General features: G+C 31.5%; 1 protein-coding gene across 7 annotated transcripts in view; it reads right to left on the reverse strand.

Moving 5' to 3' along the window:
• Nucleotides 1-18,683, reverse strand: part of LOC145285823 (E3 ubiquitin-protein ligase UBR4-like) — a 350,597-nt gene that overhangs the window by 82,199 nt on the left and 249,715 nt on the right. For all 7 annotated transcript variants that reach the window (XM_080134243.1, XM_080134245.1, XM_080134244.1 and 4 more), the window contains 8 exons: nucleotides 18,004-18,089; nucleotides 15,636-15,723; nucleotides 13,836-13,964; nucleotides 12,563-12,627; nucleotides 11,124-11,184; nucleotides 8,578-8,756; nucleotides 4,613-4,751; nucleotides 2,898-3,023 (listed from right to left, as the gene is read on the reverse strand). In XM_080134243.1, the coding sequence (XP_079990369.1) occupies nucleotides 2,898-3,023; nucleotides 4,613-4,751; nucleotides 8,578-8,756; nucleotides 11,124-11,184; nucleotides 12,563-12,627; nucleotides 13,836-13,964; nucleotides 15,636-15,723; nucleotides 18,004-18,089 (873 nt within the window). The remainder of the gene's footprint in view (nucleotides 1-2,897; nucleotides 3,024-4,612; nucleotides 4,752-8,577; nucleotides 8,757-11,123; nucleotides 11,185-12,562; nucleotides 12,628-13,835; nucleotides 13,965-15,635; nucleotides 15,724-18,003; nucleotides 18,090-18,683) is intronic.

The raw sequence follows: 18,683 nt of genomic DNA on the forward strand, positions 1-18,683 counted from the left end.
AGAGAAGAGAAAGGAGAGAGAGAGAAGAGAAAGGAGAGAGAGAGAGAAGAGAAAGGAGAGAGAGAGAGAAGAGAAAGGAGAGAGAGAGAGAAGAGAAAGGAGAGAGAGAGAGAAGAGAAAGGAGAGAGAGAGAGAGAGAGAGAGAAGAGAAAGGAGAGAGAGAGAGAAGAGAAAGGAGAGAGAGAGAGAGAAGAGAAAGGAGAGAGAGAGAGAGAGAAGAGAAAGGAGAGAGAGAGAGAGAGAGAAGAGAAAGGAGAGAGAGAGAGAGAAGAGAAAGGAGAGAGAGAGAGAGAAGAGAAAGGAGAGAGAGAGAGAGAAGAGAAAGGAGAGAGAGAGAGAGAGAGAAGAGAAAGGAGAGAGAGAGAGAGAAGAGAAAGGAGAGAGAGAGAGAGAGAGAAGAGAAAGGAGAGAGAGAGAAGAGAAAGGAGAGAGAGAGAGAGAGAGAGAAAGAAGAGAAAGGAGAGAGAAAGAAGAGAAAGGAGAGAGAAAGAAGAGAAAGGAGAGAGAGAGAGAAAGAAGAGAAAGGAGAGAGAGAGAGAAGAGAAAGGAGAGAGAGAGAGAGAGAGAGAGAAGAGAAAGGAGAGAGAGAGAGAGAAGAGAAAGGAGAGAGAGAGAAGAGAAAGGAGAGAGAGAGAAGAGAAAGGAGAGAGAGAGAAGAGAAAGGAGAGAGAGAGAAGAGAAAGGAGAGAGAGAGAAGAGAAAGGAGAGAGAGAAGAGAAAGGAGAGAGAGAGAAGAGAAAGGTGAGAGAGAGAAGAGAAAGGAGAGAGAGAGAAGAGAAAGGAGAGAGAGAAGAGAAAGGAGAGAGAGAGAGAAGAGAAAGGAGAGAGAGAGAGAAGAGAAAGGAGAGAGAGAGAAGAGAAAGGAGAGAGAGAGAAGAGAAAGGAGAGAGAGAGAAGAGAAAGGAGAGAGAGAGAAGAGAAAGGAGAGAGAGAGAGAAGAGAAAGGAGAGAGAGAGAGAAGAGAAAGGAGAGAGAGAGAGAAGAGAAAGGAGAGAGAGAGAGAAGAGAAAGGAGAAGAGAGAGAAGAGAAAGGAGAGAGAGAGAAGAGAAAGGAGAGAGAGAGAAGAGAAAGGAGAGAGAGAGAGAAGAGAAAGGAGAGAGAGAGAAGAGAAAGGAGAGAGAGAGAGAAGAGAAAGGAGAGAGAGAGAAGAGAAAGGAGAGAGAGAGAAGAGAAAGGAGAGAGAAAAGGAAGAGAAAAACTAACTGTTGAATCGATAATATTAACAGTCTGTAGACATGGATGGTCATTTCCAAACAACAGCAATAGCTTTAACTTGAAATCTGCAAATAATTTAATAATAATATATAACAAATATTCATTTAACTTGTCTCAGCTGATCTAATCCATACGAGGGGTGTGCAATAAGTAATGCCCCTGAACCACCTCCAGTTGTCTTATCTAGCTGAAATTTTGCATGTGCACTGATTTATATCTCTACGGGTTATATGGCAAATTACAGCTCTGAACTACTTGTGGTTTCTGTTTTACAGGTGTTTGAACTGAGTCAGGTGTGAAATGGAGCCTGTTGATTGTTGAGCAGTGATCCGGTTTTTGTATTTGAAAGGACGCACACCACAGGAGACTTTTGATGAAATGAAAGAAACTTATGGTGATAATGCCCCATCATATAACCTTGTAAAACGCTGGCATTGTGAATTCAAAAATGACCGGAAGTCTGTGGAAACAGCTCCCAGACCTGGTCGCCCCCCTTCTGCCATTGATGGGGCATCTGTTCGTCAAGTTAAGGCTGCCATTTTGGAAGATAGGCGCATTACTATTTGCCAAATAGCCCAAGATGTCAAGATTAGTACAGGGTCTGTGGAAACTATCATTCATGACCATTTGCATATGCATAAAGTGTCTGCCATATGGATTTCCAGGTTGCTCACACCATTCCAGAAGCGAGAATGCGTCGAGTGCTCGAGAATGATTTTGGAGATGTGCCTAGATGAGTTAAAGTTTTTCAAAAGACTGATTACACAGGATGAAACCTGGGTCCATTATTATGATCCAGAGACCAAAGCCCAGTCAATGCAGTGGAAGCATTTGGACTCACCACCTCCAAAGAAGGCAAGGGTGCAGCCCTCCGCTGGCAAGGTCACGCTCACAGTTTTCTGCTATTTCAGCCCCTCTCGTGTTGATTCGGCTTTTTCGTATAAAAGCGAAACCGATGTGAAACTAAGATGCAGTTTTAGGCCTATGGTCCGGGAACGTCCAGAAAGCAATGGACGTTTGATCAATATCAGACAATTGCTTTCATTTGGACACTCCCCTATTAAAGGGGAGCTGGTTTTCCCCAACATGTTGGGGAAACAAAACCAGACAAAGAACTACCCCACAGTTAAAATTAAGTGCTGAATTTAATTTCCTTTGACCTAATTAAATTCGCCGCGTACCTGCCACTTGTGCGTTTATAAATGTTAAAATCAAAATTGTTTTCAGTTACTTTCCCTTTGTGGGCGAGTGGTAAGTTATCAAGTTTTTTTCATTCACACCACCTTCACCTCAATGTTCCGGGTTCGATCCTTCCTTCCTACCTACCTACAAAAATTAAAAAAAAATTTTTTTTCCAATTTTTTAAACAAATTGTTTTTTTTTATTTTACTTTTTCTTCTTTTTACATCATGTTCAGTTTTTTTGTGTTTTTTCTGATTTTTTAAAAGAAATTTAACATAGAGTTTGGATCTACCCCTCCCCCCCAACACACCCACCTACAAAAACCCAGGCAACACCGGGCACCCACGCTAGTCTATATATCTATATAGTTTATATTTGGAACAAAAAAAGGAATTAGAAATTGAAAATAATATAATAAAGAGGAAAGAACAATAAAAAAAAAATTTTTTTCATTTTAAATTTTAGTTAAAATAGAGAATGCAAATGAAAATATTTTTACCATGGTCTTATCTGAACCGTGTTCGGTGACTTGCATCAGTAAATTTTCCAAAGCTGGTTTGTGAGCTTGCAATTGCTTGTATGTGCGGTCAGCTTTCTCAAGTAAGTTGTTGATGGTTGAAATAGACTGTTAAATAAAACAATTACACTATCAGACTTTAAGTTTGAAATGTCTTTTGCATTTCAACATGCAATGGTTTAGTTACAATGAGTAAAAATATTTATACCCTAGACAAGTTTTTATGTTTGCAGAATGAATATAAAACAATTTTTCAATTTTCTTTTTTTTCATATTACATATACACACCCACAAACACTCCCCAGCCAGCATTGCCAAGTCGTTTTATATTCCAAAATAATTTAAGTGATGGAAATAGGATTTCTCCACCTGTCAAGAGACATTTGAGTTATGAAAATATGCCAATAATAATAAATCTTTACATTAATTTTTTTTTGGGGGTGCTTATGCAGTTTAGTAAAGATACTAAAAACAAAAAAAACAAAAATCTCTGATGTACGTGCCCGTTATAACCTCACAAAAATTTTTTTTTCATCTGTAAAAAAACTACTTTATCAAATTAAGCGATTCTCTTTCATGACAACTTCATTCCATAATGAGCACATACAGAGATTTTTTCTTTATCTTTGTTTTTTTTTTCATATCTTTGCTAAACTGCATAAGCATCATTTTTTGCAATGCAAGATTATAGCAATGATCAAAAGTGTTGCAGTGTGTCCGCATATAATAAAACTAATACTAATAATTCAAAATTATCTACGCAATCAGTTTTATGAGAAAGGAAGTAAAATCTGATTTATTTAAAAAAGATAAAAATGGATGAATGTTTACAAAGAAAGCTTAATGCATTCTGACGGATCTAAAATCATAAATGAAAGTAATGATAATAAAATAATCTTTTTATAGATTTTTTTCGGCTGCAATACAGTCTCACCTGCTATTGACATTTAATAATAAGAACAATGATTGCAATTTATGTGTACATGTAACAGAGCCACTGATGTATATTTAGCAGCAGCCGCATGACACGTATATAAACGACCTTGCCGGTGTGCAAGCGAATATCACAGTGGAGAAAGAGAAGGAAAAGGAAAAAGGAGAAAGAAAAGCCACCACATGGCATGGAGCAGAAAAGTTTTTGCCAGTGAGAGATGTACGGGTGCCCCATGGCGTCATGAGAGACTTAAGCTCATGTTTGACACAGCAAAGTTTTGTCAACTACATCACAAATTAAGAGACTTTAAAAACAAGATGCAATGCATTGTTGGAATGTACTGTTTAAATAAATGCCTTTTATTTTAACTAACAAAAACAATGGGTCAAATTTTCTTTTGTTCCTATGTGACTGTCTAAGATACGTGTTGGGTCCAAGTGTAAAAATGTAACAACATGGCTGAAGATTAACAACAACGTTATGATCAATTTCAAAAGAAACCAGGTAAAGTATAATATCTACGAAGAATAATGAAAGATTAAAATTACCGAATGTTAAAAAATTAAAATATATATTGAAATGAAAAAAAATTAATTAAAAACAATGTTTTAAAATGTCACTTAAAAAAAAAAGATGAAAATTTTTTTTTTTTTTTTTTTTTTTTTTTTTTTAAATGGTACCTTAAATGTTACTTAAACTTTAATTTAACGTGTAAATATAAGAATTTAAAATAATCTTTATTTTGTTAAAGCAAAAGCTTTACCTTTTTCCGATCATCCTCATTCTCAATTGGGTCTACAGCACAACAAGGTTTGGCTGTCAAAGTGAAATCAAACTTTGCATATTTGCAGAAACCACAAGCATTGCACAGGAAAGGATCTTTTTCATCATAATTGATTGATCTGGGGAAAAAAAAAAAAAAAAAAAAAAAAGTTGTGCTATACATTAGCTGCATAATTTTGTTGGTCATCCATAGGCTACCAAATTACAGCAGAGAATTGCACAAAATCTATTATAGTCTAATAATGCTAAAACCAAATATTAACAAAACTTACAGATCAAAGAATTAGCATGTTTGCCAAGAATGTACTTATTGTTATATATGACAGTAGGTACAGATTGAGTCAGCTAGTATAAATGTCAAAGGCAGGTCATTTAAGTACATTTTCAGTACAGCACAGCCAGTGGCGAGCAAAAATATACCCAATAGTCCAGCAAAGTCAGACAATAAAGGTTAACAGTCAGCTCTCTAGACAAAAACAGGTAAACACAGGTGTTAATGACGTAAGAAATTAGATCACAAGTTACAAGTTTGAAACAGAGTTTTTGGACTGTTTGTATCGTGGGAAGCGAGAGGGCAAACGTGTACCGACAATGTATGAACAAAAGTGAATTTCCTCATAATTGTCGTTCGTCAACAAATTCTCAAGTTAGATACAAAAATTGTTTATATATTATATATATACACATACAAAAGAATTGTTTATACATTATACTAGTCTTCCAGTTGGCCCTTAAAGGGTAAGATGAAAAATGTTCAAAATAAAAAGTGATTTTGAGATTATATTGTCTTTTATTGTCTTGAGAAAAAATTTTTTTAAATGATGAGTGAAAAGAATAAAACTCAGGAAGCCTCCAAAGCACTACTGCAAGCACTAATTAAAATTAAGGAGGCCTTACTAAAAGCACCACTAAAACCAAGTTTCTACTTCCCCACTTCTTAAAGAGAAAATAATATATATTTTTAAGGCCTAGAAAAAATAAATAAATGAATTGTCAGAATCCACAGGAGCGTTACTAAAAGCAGTAAAAATCGTTATATGATTATAGCTATATATTGTATATTTATATCATTTTTTTTTTTTTTTAATTCAACGGGGTTAAATTACATTTATTTGTAAGGAAAACGCATTAAAATAAGTTAAAACAAAAAAATATTGTTGACCTTGTGTACACTTTAAATAGCAGCAGTGACTTTTAATATCAGACTAAAGACAGGGCAGCCATGAAATAGGTAAACAGATAAATTTTTTGAAACCAGAAATCACAAACAGGTATTGAGTTTTATAATTATATAGATATATGTATAAAAGAATTGCTTATATGTTATATATAGATACAAATGAATTGTTTATATGCTAAATATAGATACAAATGAATTGTTTATATGCTAAATATAGATACAAATGAATTGTTTATATGCTAAATATAGATATGAATCAATTGTTTATGTTATACATAGATATGAATGAATTGTTTATGTTATACATAGATATGAATGAATTGTTTATGTTATACATAGATATGAATGAATTGTTTATATATTATATACAGAGGAGAAATAATATATAGATTACAATTCATTCTAAGCAAGAAAATAATCTTAGACTATATTTTTTATAAGGAATATTTTTTCTGGCTTTTCTTCTTTTTTGGAAAAATCCTTAAATCATTAACAAGTATTTTGTGTTTTCATGCATGAAGTTTTTTCGCCTGAGTAACAAGAGATCAAGACACTGGATGATCAATAATACAAAACAACGGTCATACTCAAGGGAAATGACGATGAAAGGGATGAAGCCATACACACGTTTGTACAAAGACTTTAATCAAATTGTGTTTCTGAATTGCTCACCAGCGATAACGAACACATGCAGTGAATATATGTTTGTTGAATGCACAAGCGTGTGAAAGACAATGTGCTACTGTGTCCCTTCATTGAATATTCTTTGTTGTAAAAATGCTGCACTTGTGCAAAACAAGTCATAAAAGGTAAAAATTATGCTACTACTTAATCATATTCGGTTTAATGTCCATTTTACATATGTTGGACGATTTTAAAAAATTCAATAGATAATAATATCTACTGAGATCCTCAAAAACTATTAAGCAGAATTGTAATGAATTCAACATAAACAGACTTTGCGAGCTTTATCATTGAAGAATCAAAATTAAAATACTATTACAACTAATAATTATTATTGTAGTATTACTTCTATGATTAAAAATAATGATGACATATTGATAAATAAAAATGATATATTGTTATTGTCAGTGATGGGGAGGTATGGTGGGCTGTTGGGAAGAAGATGCATGCACAAATTGATTCTTCTCGGGTCTAAATTACAAACTAACTCAATATAAATTTGTTATCATATAATAATTTGCAACCACCTCAAACATCCCCATGGGATATTGTCATTGTAACTTTACCCCCATAGGTTTTATTTGATGACAGTTGTTTCAATGAATTGACAATCCAACACTTTTTTTTTTCTTTGCTGGGTGTGACAATTGCACCCGCATGTACTTCTTGTCAAACCTTTCATGCATCCATTTAGCAATACACATGAAAAACTTGAAATTGCTTAAAATATCTCATTAATGCCATACATAAAGAGTTTGATGATAAAAAAAAAACAAGAATCTTAAAATTTTTTAAATCTGACTAAAAAGTTATGAACATTCTTTGCGCCATTTTTTGCATTTCAGTTTATTCATCATTTTAATTTCTTTTTTACTAATTAAGGTAAAAATAAGCCGAGCATTCAGGGTCCCCCTCCACGAGTGATTTAGGAGCAATTTTACCCCTATGATGGCCTCAGGGATGGGAGGGGTTATCCCGGAAAATTCATTCAGGCAAAAATTTGCTTTCATCATGACTGTGCAAAATTTTTTTTTAAATTCAAGACCTTGTTATTGAAAAAGTGTGAACAAATGTATGAACGAGAATTACTAAGCCCAATTCCTCTTTTGTGGTGGGGGGACCTCAAAAAGGAATTACTTTGTAATAACTTATTAAAATTTGGAAGGGATTTAGAAGCATTTGAACTGTCAAATAGAAAATTATTAAACTGACTTTCAAATCCTAACCAAATCTTCAGGTAGCAAATGATCGAAAATTCTAAAAGCTTTTGACATCCACTGACTTTACAAAAAGAAATTAAAACCTTATTTTTACAAAATTATAGTTTTACTAGCCAGTTATACAATACGTTTAAGCATATTTAATTTATGCAGATTACGTATGTATTATTATAGAATCAATCCTCTATTGAATATTATATATTACAAAGAATAATTTGTCCGGTGGACTAATTCGCAAATAAATTTAAAAAATAATGATAATGTCATTCATCAAATTCTGTCTGTGTTTGTTTACAATATCACGTCAGCTGATATTTGAGTTTGACAATCTTAATAGTCTTTCCTCTGTTATAGATAAAAGAATTTTTATAGGGGAATATTTTACATTACACCGGTGTAGCATAAAATATTCCCTGTAAAAATTCTTCTTTTATCTATAACAGAGGAAAGATTATTTTTAAGATCGGACTTTTTTGTTTTTCAATACTTACTGGATGAATTTCTGTACAAAACATATCTAAGAACACTACCAGACATTTAAATTAGCTTTGTGTGAAATTTGCAAAAAATGACTCAGCTGTTTTGGAAGATATGAGGAAGGAACTCACACACACGCAAAGTGACTTAATAGATAATTTATTTACATTAATAATTTAATAATAAAATGGTGCTGTAATAATAATTAAATTTAATTATTAAAATCATATCAAAAAAATTATTTTTGTTATAAAAACAGTTAAAAAAAGAAAGCGATGTAAAACAAAAATGAAAATAAAGATTCATGGACAATCTCAAGTCGATACAACTGGCAAGTATTACATGTTGATATTTTCTTCCAAATTAGAAAGGGAAGAATTTTACCTGCACTTGTGACACTGGAAGACATTCTCTCCACAATTGCCACAAACCCCTGGGTTGGCAGGAACACTCGCACTACACCTGGGACATTGAAGGGTTTCAGCAGTTGCTTGCAGATTGTCATAAAAGTCTGCATATTCTATCATCAGATTACAAGCCACAATTGGAATGGGAAATTCAACCTGAAATTAAATGTTAAATACATTTTAAAACTCAACTATTATGACAAATTAATTCTTTCTTATTTTAATATTAAAGAAATTATTGTCATCCTAAAAATATTTCAGTTACTTGAAGAAAATTTAAGTAAATTTTGATATTTTGAAATAATTTTTATAAAAATAATTTGAACATGTTAAAAACAGGTCATCACTTATTCATTTCATTGGTTAGTGTCTTATCAAATTAAGGATACATTCATACTAAAAACACTATAAAGTAATAGTGTTCAGAAAATGGGATGTCAGGATTATTGGATATTCAAGTAATAAGTAAACCAATTCATAGTATTTTTAAATACAATTTATTCACGGCAAAAACTTTAAATTATGTACAAAACAATATTTCATGTCAAGCAAAGCCGCCATCTTGTCCTCAGTATCCTCTGGAACTTTCTAGGCTTTTCAAAGATCTATGAGGGGTGATAACTTTCTTTATTTGGAGTTATTTCCCCTTTTATCCCCATAACACCTCCCCTCTGAAATGCTTGTAGGATGTTTTATGTGGGTCTATTTGTAGAGTTAAAGTTGGTTTGCACCTTTGTTGCATCCTTCGGGTTGGACTTTTCTTCTCAAAACTTACTTTGTTTACTGCGTGTTGCTTGAACATTTTGAGGTAATTCAAATGTGTTCAGTAAAATATTTAATGATGGGCGTCAACAACTTTGATATGTGTGCAATGCCTTTTTTGCTTCCATCAGAAAAAAATGTGATACTACTACTCTGACTCCATAGTCTGAAGCATCCATCACAACAATAATGTCTACTGATGGATTGTAGTGTGTCAGCAATAGATCAGAACCAAGTTTTGATTTTCTCAAATGATGCTTTGCATGCACTTGACCAGTTCCATTTGGTATCTTTTTGTAAAAAATTAATCAGAGACCCCTGTAACTTGTGGGTAGAAAGAACCATAATGACTTACAATGATCAGAAACAATCGTAGTGTTGTAACTTCCTTCGGAGTTACATGTGCTTTATTGCCTGAATATTGTCCGGATCTAGTTTTCAACCATTTTTGTCAAATATGAATCCAAGATATTTCACAGAAGTTTGGAAGAATTTACATTTGTCTGATCTTAAGTGAAATCCATATTGTTGAAGTAAGACAATGCAGAAGTTCCTCCTGGGATGTGTTTGTGCTGATGATAATATTAGACAATCTGGTGAGCATTGTATCTATAGTTTGTTGGAATATTGCTTGAGCTGACAACCCCAAATGGAATGTAGTTAAATTGAAATAATCCCTTGTGGGTGTTAATAGTGAGAAGATTTTTAGAAACTTCAACTTCCATTTGTAGATATGCATCATCAAGGTTCAGTTTTGCAAAACAAGTTCCACCATTGAGTTTTGAGAACAGATCTTCTGGTACAGGTAGTGGATACTGATGTGTCTGTCATTTAGTCTTGTGCTGAAGTCCGCTCATAGGCGTACTTTGCCATTAGCCTTCTTCACAATGACAGTAGGTGCTGCCCAGGATGATTAATGTGTATAGGTTGGATTACTCCTTGTTGTAGATGATCCAATTCTTTTTCTACTGTAGCTAAAGCTGCATATGGTACCAGATGCTTTGGTCTGAAGACTGACTTTGCATCAGTCTTCAGTTTTAAAGTTGCTTTGACTTTAGAACAACATCCAAGTCCTCTTGAAAAACATTGAACTTTGCTCAAGTATATTCTTAAAATGTTTTTCAACATCTGCTGCAGCATTAATATTGAAAGAATATTAAAAAGAATTGAAAATTGAGTTTAGAGGAACATTGAAAAGATCAAGTTCTTCAATAGAATCCATAAAATATCAATCAATTTGGCAACAAGGATGAGATGTCAGGATTATTGGATATTCGAATAATAAGTAAACTAGTTCATAGTATTTTTTAAATACAATTTATTCACGGCAGAAAACTTTTAATAATGTACAGAACGATTTTCGATGTCCAGCGAAGCCACCATCTTGTCCTCGGTACCCTCTGGAACTCAGTAGTCTTTTCAAAAATCTATAAGTGGTGATAACTCTTATTTTCTTTAGAGTTATTCCCCCTTTTATTGCTCTAACACTAATGAAAACTTCTTTAAAAAAATAAAAATAAAAAAAGGAATTACATTTTATAATTAAAATGTTTTATTTTGTTTTTTTTTATTCCTAACTATCATTTTAAGAGATTGTTTTTAATCTTTTCAACAATCCTAAAACACTTGGTATATTTCATGTAAAATAATATTTTCCCACATAAAAAAAATGGCTAAATTTTACATATTTTTATGCTTAAAAAAAAAAAAAAAAAAAAAAACTATTGTTTTCATATAAAAAAATTAAAGTAAAATATTTACCTTGACATCTGTATGTCCATTGCTTAATGTGACTCTGCGTGCTCGATGCCACAAACCTGGTCTAAGATAGTAAAAAGAATGTAATTAGAAAAAAATGTACAAAAAAAATTTTTTTTTTCTATTTTTGAAATGGTTATAAAATGGTTATAAAATATCTTTGTGGCCTTAAAAAAATGAGTCATTTGCATCAAAAAGTAAAGTCATAAGTTATCAATAAAATGGAGAAATTCTATATAAAATACCAAATTATCAACAATAAAAAGAAAATTTGTGAATAGTTTTTAGATGTGAAACTTCTTGGCCTAACGTTCACAGGAAAGATGAGTTGGAACAGATACATTGAGAGCATTGCCAAGGTTGCTGCAAAGAAGATGGGCTCTCTCTACCATGCTAAAAAGCTACTTACACCCGAAAGTATCCTATACCTCTATAAGGCCACCATTCATTCACCCATGTATGGAGTACTATTGTCACATTTGGGCTGGTGCATCTGCTACTAGTCTCTCACTCCTAGACAGGGTTCAAAAGAGAGTCACCAACTTGATAGGTCCTGAACTGTCATCTAAGGTTTAGCCTCTGTCCCATAGACAAGATGTTGCATCCCTCTGCCTGTTCTACAAGTATTTTAATGGTGGATGCTCTGACGAACTACAAGCACTTGAACCCCCTCAACATAAATACCCCTGACAAACAGCTAAATTCCACCCCTTCACAGTAGAGATCCCTAGATGTAAGAAAACCTTCTACTCCAATAGTTTTTTCTCCAGGACTGCTAGACTTTGGAACTCTCTTCTGGGATTCTGCTTTCCCAACTGTACTGACATGCAGAAGTTCAAGTGTAATGTGAACAGACATCTTGCTACTCATCTCCTTTCATAATATCTCTCAACTTATGTCCCTGATAGTAGCCCCCTACTTCAAAGTGGCACTGTGCCTTGTTTGGGGTGAAAATGTAATAAAAAAAAATTTTAAATGAGAGTTTTTGTCTGTTGTTGGTCAATCATACTACAGTTTAAAATCTCCCTTCCATCAATATGTTATGCCTAAGTTTTAAATATTTTCTTTGATCTATCATGTTTAAATTTGAAATGACATTTCTTTTGTTTGTCAATGCTATTTTCTTTGATTAAATATTGTAACATTTACAATTAAATTGTTTAGTTTATTCAAAAATAATATGAAATAATAACAGACTAGATGTTCAGTTAGAAAGCGAGAGGAATCGTATAAGAGTAAATACTAAAAGTAAAATAACCATTTGATAAAATAATTACATTTGTAATACACAAGTGAACATCTTAATTATTGTAACTTGCAATAAACTAAGATTATTAAAAACATTTCAGTCATTTTCATAACGATTTCAAGATAATAATCATTAGAATTAATAAATTCAAAATTGCTTTAGTGGTTTATACAAAATTATGTCAACAACTTACTTGTTTTTCAATTCAACCACAGCTTGAACTGATCTGTTATTGTAATAAATGTTCATAACTCTAACCTGAATAATGTATTAAAAATAAAAAAACTATTAGAACAAATAAATTATAACAAAGCAACTGTACAACTGTAATAATCTGCAGAGACTGAATTATAGTAGTATTATACATATATATGAGAATGTGCGTGTGCATGTGTTGACACTTCTCAACCTATATACTCAAAGAATTTCTCATCTACAGAACTGAAATTTGATGTACAGGATATTCAGACATGTGGAAGACTGTTGTATTGGTTTTCATCGAGAAAAAGAGCTGCTAAGGGGTCAAAATTGAAAAATTGGTACGTGGGTGGAGGGTCATCAGATTTTTATCTGTTTGTTAACCCTTTTACAAATGTGCATGCGTGACTTATTCACTTGACAGATTATTTATGTTAAGAATAAGTAGGTTTGAAAACACTTGTGTCAAGCTGACCTAATGGCTATCGTAATTGATTCACTGTCTTTGCTTTCAATCTCAGCTTGAGTATGTTTTTTTTTTTTTTTTTACTTACAAGAAGTGAACTGTTTAGAAAAAAACATAACACTCGCATGCACATGTCTCAGTTTGTGTATGAATTAAAATATAATATTTATGTATATTTTACAACCGAGCAAGAGGAAATGATTCCTTCTGCCAACAATTTTTCATCTCAAAACAAAAATTCTTCCCAGTTTGGAAAATAATTTGTCAAATGTGAAGAAACTTGTCATGTTTCGGCTAAGAAAGAAGTGAAATAATGGTTTCCACTTAGAATAATGCAATAATTTCTACAGAAAGAATGGAGTCAACTAGGTTACCAGTATTGTAAAACTCGTAAACAAATAAAATTTAAAAGATGATATAATTTCTTTCACTTCCAGTAAAATGTCTGTTAGCACAGATAAAACATCTACAACTAAGGGTTAGGATTAATCGTGACCTAGTACCAAAGGAAGGGCATCACGAAATATGATATATGTCGTTTTATAAACTGAACTTGCATATCGCAATTTCCCAAAATGTTTTGATTATATTAATATAATATGGTTCAGAGTTAATTATTCTCTCCTTTATATCAATTTGTTTTCTCAACAACATGCAATTGCTAATTTTTATTTTCATTTATTAAAAATAAAAATTCTGCGTAAAAAAAAAATTTGTTCAGATTGTGATTATAAAATGTTTTCTACTCAATAAAAAAAAAAAAAAAAAAAAAAATAGTAAATAATGAAAGAAAAGAATTTACCATTTTCGTTCTTTTGAGATCACTTATTCGCAGGGATATTTTCGAGATAATGTGACTACCAACCAGTTTTACAATTTGTGTTGTGGTTGTAAATTTTGAGTCCACTTTAATTGCAGAGAGTTTTGAATTCTGAAAAAAAAATAAATAAATAAAATAATAATAATTTATTCTCATTCAATATTTCAATCCAAAAATATTCAGAGTATTTACTTATGAAACATTTTTTTCAATCATGTAATCTAATGGAAATTTGGTATCCGTCTGTAGCAAGCTGAAATTATACTGTATTATCTTTCAATGCTCAATTAACGTGGGGGGAGTGTAATATATGTTCTATTATAAGAGCATCCTCCTAGGCACTACCACTCCCTTTGGATGGGGGAAATAGAATAGATGTTCGTCTGTGATGATACAAGCATTCCAAGATAACAAAAATGTATTTACTAGTCTTGATAACGCATATAAATATTTTCTTAAAATCAATATCAATTCATAATTTAACATTTCAAAACAACAGAAAGAGCTGAATATAACCATACATGAAATGACTATGGACATGTGATGTTCGCTTCCTAATGTAGTAAGTGTTACAATATTGAGATATATCAATATCGTATTACGTATTAATAAAAATAAATTCAATGGTTAAAATTCCAGGATGCAAAGAAGTTAGAATGACTACGTGAACCGTTACCATGATGACAACGGAAAAAAAAAAAAAAAAAAAAAAAACACTGATATATTTAAAATTCAGAAAATGTGTCCAGCATCTCTTTCAAAGAAAATTGACCGTTAAGAATTTGAAATGCAAGCCAATGGCAGAAAAGATCTCAAGAACGATAGACATCTATGCGATTCTGCTGGTAAAAGGAAGACAAAACCACGAGAAATATGAAAAGGAAAAACATATTTGTTGTCGACCAGTGTAAAACTAAAGCTGGTTTATCTTTTACTTTTACATTCTCATTTGTCAGTCATAAAGAGATACAGAGATATATATATATCGAACCAAGGTGAGAGAAACTATAAAATGTCAAAAACTCAGAAGTCTCGCTATATATATATATATATATATATATATATATATATGATATATTGAAAGGAAAAACAAGCAGAATCAGACTTGGCATTTAAGCTCAGCTATCAAGCAGTTGTAAGCTCTGATCATAGGAAAATTAGATACTGTCCATCTCCGAAAATAAAGTCAGAATTTTAAACTGACAAGCTGCCATTTTGTGAAAGGGACTTTATTGTTCTGATTTAAAGATTGTCATTCATCAAAAAAACAAGCACAATTTTAACTTCACAATATCTGAAACATTGATTCAAATATATTAGCTATCAAAAGCTTTTATGCATTTGAAATAAAGGAATACTTGAAAAAAATATTACTTTTTCACTTGGGGATCAGTATGAAGATTAAAGATATTATATAATCCTAATCAAAAACAGTACATATCTGTTTGCATTTGTTGCTAGTTGGAGTTTTTGCCATAAGGCTAGTTTTTGGGGGAGTTTTTCCGGGGGGGGTCTTCAAGAAGCTTAACAGCTGCTGTCACTGCAGTTAAATTAATTTTTTATTTGCAATTGTATATTTTAGTTATTTGACTTTCTGCAGCTTTCAAATCTTAAACTGCTTTGATCATTTAAAGTTTGTTCCATAAATTACAATCAGAAACATTCAGGCTAACATGTACCCCCAGTTATAGAAGAAAAAAACAACAGTAACTTCTGTGAGCAAACATTTTTTTTAATGTTTTTATTTTTTTTAATATGTTCTATGCAGAAAAGAATGCTTACCACAAAAGGAACTTCTGGGTTATTGCAAACAAGGCAGGGATCACTCTCAAGATAATAACCATCAAAGTCAACTAAGCCCTGGAGCATGCTACAAGAAAAAGATGAAAAAGTTAATATTTTAAAAGCTTAAGAAAGTAAGAAAAAAAACACTGAAATTTATACAAGTAGTGAATAATAACATTTTGTTTAATCAAACTTAAAACTATAACTTAAGTTATTTATTTAAAAAATCAGTTGAATTCAATCAAAATATTAACATAACCTGCTTCTTTTTTTGTGTTGAGTTTATGTACAGCCTAGCATCTAGATTGCTTAACTAATCATCAACTCAGTCAAAATATTGGTCAGAGTATAACTTAGGACTGATTTAATTTTGGAATATGTAGGTCAAAAGTTAAGACCACAGAAAAAAGTCACACTTTTGTTGATTTGGATTCTATTCACCGTAGATACTTGCTACTTGGTTCATTTTGAATGTCAATCAAGTCCTATATCATACTTGACTTGAACTTTGAAAAGTTGACTGATGATTAAAATTTGGATGGAATTTCAATTTATGATTTTTTTCAAATATGCTGTACAAATCTGATGCCTTTGATAACTATAACATATAAAATGTCAGCCTGATCAGATAAATAGTTTTTGACTTATCAACATTTCCATGGCATAATTTTGAGAATATTTCATAGAATTTGAAGTAGTAAAACTCAGATAAGACTTTGACTCATCCTTACATTGTCAGGCAGAGGTATGCAGTCTCATCACTTATGTTTTTGTTTATGAATGCAATTAGTTTAATAGGTGTTTGAGAAAAAAAGAAAATTTTTTCTAATGATAGACATCTAGAAGAAGAAAGACCAAAATAAGAAATGAGAATCTTTAGCTGATATTCACTCAAAAGGGCACATTGACATGAAGATGCAAGGGCTACTGTGAATTAGGGATCATGCCTACAGAGATATTCTAAGTAGGGAGTTGAGCAGCAAGATGTTTGTTTATATTACATTTAAATTTCTGCATGTTAGTAGTCAAGGAAGAAGGAAACAAAATTCCAAAATCTAGCAGTTTGAATAAAGAAATTATCAAAATAAAAGATTCTCATTGGAGGATGTCTATAATAAAAGCATAGGATCAGGTTGGTTGAAAGTATTTACATTGAGGGGGTGCCAGTACCACAAGTTTACTGAAGCACATTTCATGAAAGTACTTGTAAAACAAGCAAACATTGCAGAACATCCCGAGACACACATGATAATTTGAGTGGATCCTCGGTTAATTCAATCAGTACCAACAACATTTTATTTATAGATTATAGTGTTAAACTAAAGGACCAGAGTTTAAGATCTTTTTCTATTGCTCCAAATAAAAATTTCAATCCACCAAAATTATTTCAATTAAGTTTGAAAATTATAATACAAACATTTTTTTATCTAAATGATAGAACAAAAACGGTTTTAATTTAACAATATGTGAAAACTCAAAAATTTAATTCAATTATTTTTTAGAGTTACATTCAGAATGTATAAAGAAGTGAATACTTTCTAAAATGGGTGAGAAAAATAGAAAGCATTTTCTTTATATTTTCTTTATTTCTCTAAAATTGATAAGTTGAAAAATATTAGAAATAACTTTTTTGTTTTTGATTTGTATGAAGCATGATGCATACTTAGCAGCATTAGTGTGTGTCCCAACCATGCAAGGAAAATATTTTTTTAGAGAAGGGTGGGGTAATTGTATTTATGGACACCACCATTACTCCTCTCCCCTTGTGCCCCTACCAAAAATTAAATTATAAATGAGAACAAAAACATGGAGATTTGAATCCTTATCACAAAACTACCTCGGGTAGTTTTGTGATAAAGGGCCGTAACTATTGTATTCACAATAATACGATGCAATTTCAGAACAATGTATTTTGATTTTATTTTCAATATCTAAATATATTTTAATGGTATTTTTATTAATACTTGAAAAATAATTTAATCGTATTTTGATTTTATTTTTAATATTTTGACAAATTTTTACTGGACTTTTGAAGACATTTTCCAAGATTTTTCAAGGTAATAATAGAAATAAGGCCTTTTCAAGGCAAAAGTCAAAATTCAAGGATTTTGCAAGTTTGTATGAACCCTATTCTAAAATTATCTAATAAACAGGTTAATTTGTTTATTCATTTTCGGTTTTAATTTTTTTTTTTTTTCACCTACTTGTGCACCTATTTTTATTTGCATATTTTTAACGTAGGCAATTTCTATTATATTCTTTAATTTGAAATTAATTACCTGCCTTTTTATATTTTGTTTCCTGCGTTAAAGAAAAATAAGTTAATCACCATAAAAACAATAAAGAGAATTAAATGTTTCCTTACTTGTAAATCGTGGCATTTGGATGGTTGGCCAAAATTTGATTTTCCTCTTTTAGTACACCAACAGCTTTTTCAAGATATTCTCTTGTCTAATAAAAAGTTAAAAAAACTCGCCTTTAAAAATTTAACACAAGACGATCATTTTAAGTTATCACAATTTAACAGTTTGCTTCAAATCTGTCTCTCTTTTCACTAACCTTCATTAGTTATTGAACTTAAAAAGCATAAAAAAAAACATTTAAAAAATGTAACTAAAACAATGAAACAGCAGATAAGACATTTTCATTTTCTACAATTTTCTTTGGATAAAACTTAAATATGAGTTTTTATACTTAGAAATTTAAGATTACATATATATGCAAATGAACATATTTACTGAAAATAATTTATATCATCCAAAGGGTAAAATTTTCCAATGCAAATCACAGGATAGATTAAACAACAAAAGGTTTGTAAAGACGAGTTAGTGAAAAAAAAAAGTGGAAAAATTTTAATTAGTAAAATATCATTTCAGTTGGTCATGTGATGAGGTTGTATCATGATTCCAGTGAATATTACTCACATCCATCAGATGTTTGACTAGAACCAGTTCCAGTTCTATGATAAGTAGGCAACAAAAAAAACACTTGGCCAAATAAAGAAATGAAGACAATTTTTCAGTAGAATGGAAAAGAGGCAAGAAA

Source organism: Euprymna scolopes, chromosome 10, assembly GCF_053919585.1.
Source record: "Euprymna scolopes isolate OS-2025 chromosome 10, ASM5391958v1, whole genome shotgun sequence".
Classification (NCBI taxonomy): domain Eukaryota; kingdom Metazoa; phylum Mollusca; class Cephalopoda; order Sepiida; family Sepiolidae; genus Euprymna; species Euprymna scolopes.